This window comes from Montipora capricornis, chromosome 12, assembly GCF_036669925.1.
Source record: "Montipora capricornis isolate CH-2021 chromosome 12, ASM3666992v2, whole genome shotgun sequence".
In the NCBI taxonomy this organism is placed as follows: domain Eukaryota; kingdom Metazoa; phylum Cnidaria; class Anthozoa; order Scleractinia; family Acroporidae; genus Montipora; species Montipora capricornis.
The window spans coordinates 7,501-10,000 of record NC_090894.1 but is presented as its reverse complement, the minus strand read 5'-3'; the positions used below and the strand labels follow the sequence as shown (position 1 = coordinate 10,000).

The 2,500-nt window shown below is 38.6% G+C and overlaps 1 protein-coding gene across 1 annotated transcript in view; it reads right to left on the bottom strand.

The window, feature by feature from the left end:
* The window catches only part of LOC138026820 (mucin-like protein), a 15,608-nt gene that overhangs the window by 6,047 nt on the left and 7,061 nt on the right, over positions 1–2,500 (bottom strand). The window contains exons 6-7 of the mRNA XM_068874276.1: positions 806–931; positions 388–506 (exon numbers count right to left, since the gene is read on the bottom strand). Of these exons, the coding sequence (XP_068730377.1) occupies positions 388–506; positions 806–931 (245 nt within the window). The remainder of the gene's footprint in view (positions 1–387; positions 507–805; positions 932–2,500) is intronic.

The window sequence follows — 2,500 nt, the reverse complement described above, 5'->3', positions numbered from 1 at the left end:
CGAGAAGGACAAAAAAGTTCCGTCGTTGATCATTAAATCGCTAATAGTTTGGATTCCATTTGTAGCCCACAACTTAAAATATACTGGTTTTTTTTCAATACGTATAAGAGAGTTAAACCAGATAGGTTGCGACCGGAGCTTGGCGGTGGAAACCATCGTAACCTCAGGGGTTATTTCTGACCAAATTTGCAATAACTTGCAGAAAGGTATCCGTTATTCCGATAACGAAGAATGACGAAATAATATTAAAATTTCTCCTTTAATGCTTTAGTGCTCACGTCGCAGATTCGAGGTTGAAAGGGAAAGAAATGGACACGAGTAAAAAACGTGTACGCAGAGCCATTGTTTATTTGGCGTTTTTGTCGATGTCGCTATGGTAGATCTTACCTCGGATGTGTTGAGTCCCTGAATGTCAATGTTTACAGACTCTATTCTTTCCTCTTCTGATGGTTGCTTTGGCTCCGGAGCAGGTGGCGGTGGAGGTGGTGGCTCGCCTTTACCGAGTCCTTTAGAGACAAAGGAACACTCACTGTATCAGCGCTGCAAAAACCATTTCTAATTGATACTATGCAGTAATTTCCAGTAATTACTTAATAAGCTCGCTATAATTTCAACTGACTCAAGTCATCTGCTGAGGCAATTGTAATATTAAATGTTTCAAGAAGTTGAGGATCCAAATGCTTCGCATGGCAACCCGTAACAACAAGAACATGACTTCAATATAAGTGACAGAAATCAAGTAACTTTAATCTCGATTTTAAGACACAAATAGTTTAACTTGCTGTTGGTGTTGATTTTTTCTTACCTTGGCATTTGTTGTCTATCCAATACAATCCTTCTTCGCAAACACATTTATATGATCCATAGGTGTTCTCGCACTTCTGTGATTCATCTTGACATTGGAAAGTAAACTCCAAGCACTCATTAATATCTTGGAAAATACGAAAAATACAAAGAAAGATTCGAAAAAGTGCTTTGCAATAACAACATAAAAACCGAAAGAGACAAGAAAAACCAAATACACACATTTATTTCATTCAGCAAAAATACCGTAAAGATTGTGAAAAGACGTGTATATTTTTCCTCATTGAGAATGTTAAAGGGGCGCATATTGTTTTATGTGCACATTTCAGAAAAAAAAAAAACAACTTCATTCTTGTCTGTGCAGCTCCGCTTAGGGAGACATTATCTTCCTCTAAATGAGGGGCCGCCTTACTTTTTATAAACCTACAATCAATTGCAAACCAGTTATGATGTGCGGTAGCTTCATATGGGGGTCGACCTCCACTAATAATATAAAAAGGGTGTTTTGGTTGCAAAAAAGAGCCGCAAGAGTAATTCTCGGGGTTAGAACAAAAGAGGAGAGGAGAATTAAGCTTTTTAAGAAATTGGAATGGTTACCATTTTATGACGAAATTAATGTAATCAAGTTATGCCTTGTGTTCAAATGCCTTAATGGCCAATACCTTGAGTTTCTGTTCAATACACTGACACAGTTTAGTGATACTTCTACCAGGCAGTCGAGGAATGGAAGCATAAGCCTGAGATGCCCGAAATACTTGCGCAAAACAGAGGGAGGAAGAACTTTTGCAGTCGAGGCAGTGAAAGAGTGGAATAAGCTCCCTATTAATATTTGATCTAGTCAGAATGTACAGCTTTTAAAGAACAATTATACATCATACACAGGACTATTTTAGTATTTAGCCATTAGTCATTTGCTTTATTAGATTTTATGAATAGTATAATGATAATGAGGACCACTAGTTTATCAGTTCTAACTCTAAAGTGTTTTACCCTCGTTAAAGGAGGGAGAAGAAAGTTTAAATGCGTGAAAAACAAATTGCGTCACAGACCATGAACCCATGACATTTCAGACCTTCATATAGTACACGATTTGCTAAGTGAAGAACATTCCAAAGAAGATGTACAAAACCAGCCTTAAACAGTACTCAAACCCTGAAACGTGCAGTTGCAATGCATGCGCACTGTTGGACTATCTGAGCTATGAAGCCATATGGTTAGAGGTAGGAGTGGTTTCCAATCAAGTGTCGTAAAAACAAATACCAAAGTAATTACTTCGACCAATCACAGAGCAAAATGAACCATTCCAAATTCGCAGCAATTCCATGTAAAGGCCCAGTAATACGGGCAACATTTTTCGTGCAACTTGTTGCGCAACAATGTTGCGTTGCAAGTTGAGATACTTTGTGCGCTTATTACCACCTTCTTGCGCAACAAATTTTCATGTTGCAAAAAGTAAAAGCGACGTCTACTTGTTGCAACCCAAAAATTTGTTGCGCAAGAAGGTCGTAATACGCACAACAAACCATCTCAACTTGCAACGCAACATTGTTGCGCGACAAGTTGCACGAAATATGTTGCCCGTAATACTGGGCCTTAACTTGTTCAAAGCGCGGGAAAAATCGCGCGTGCAAATCGCGATTAGTTTTGGTTTTCCTTCTCATTGCTCATTGGTTGATAAAATGGCGCGACCACTAAG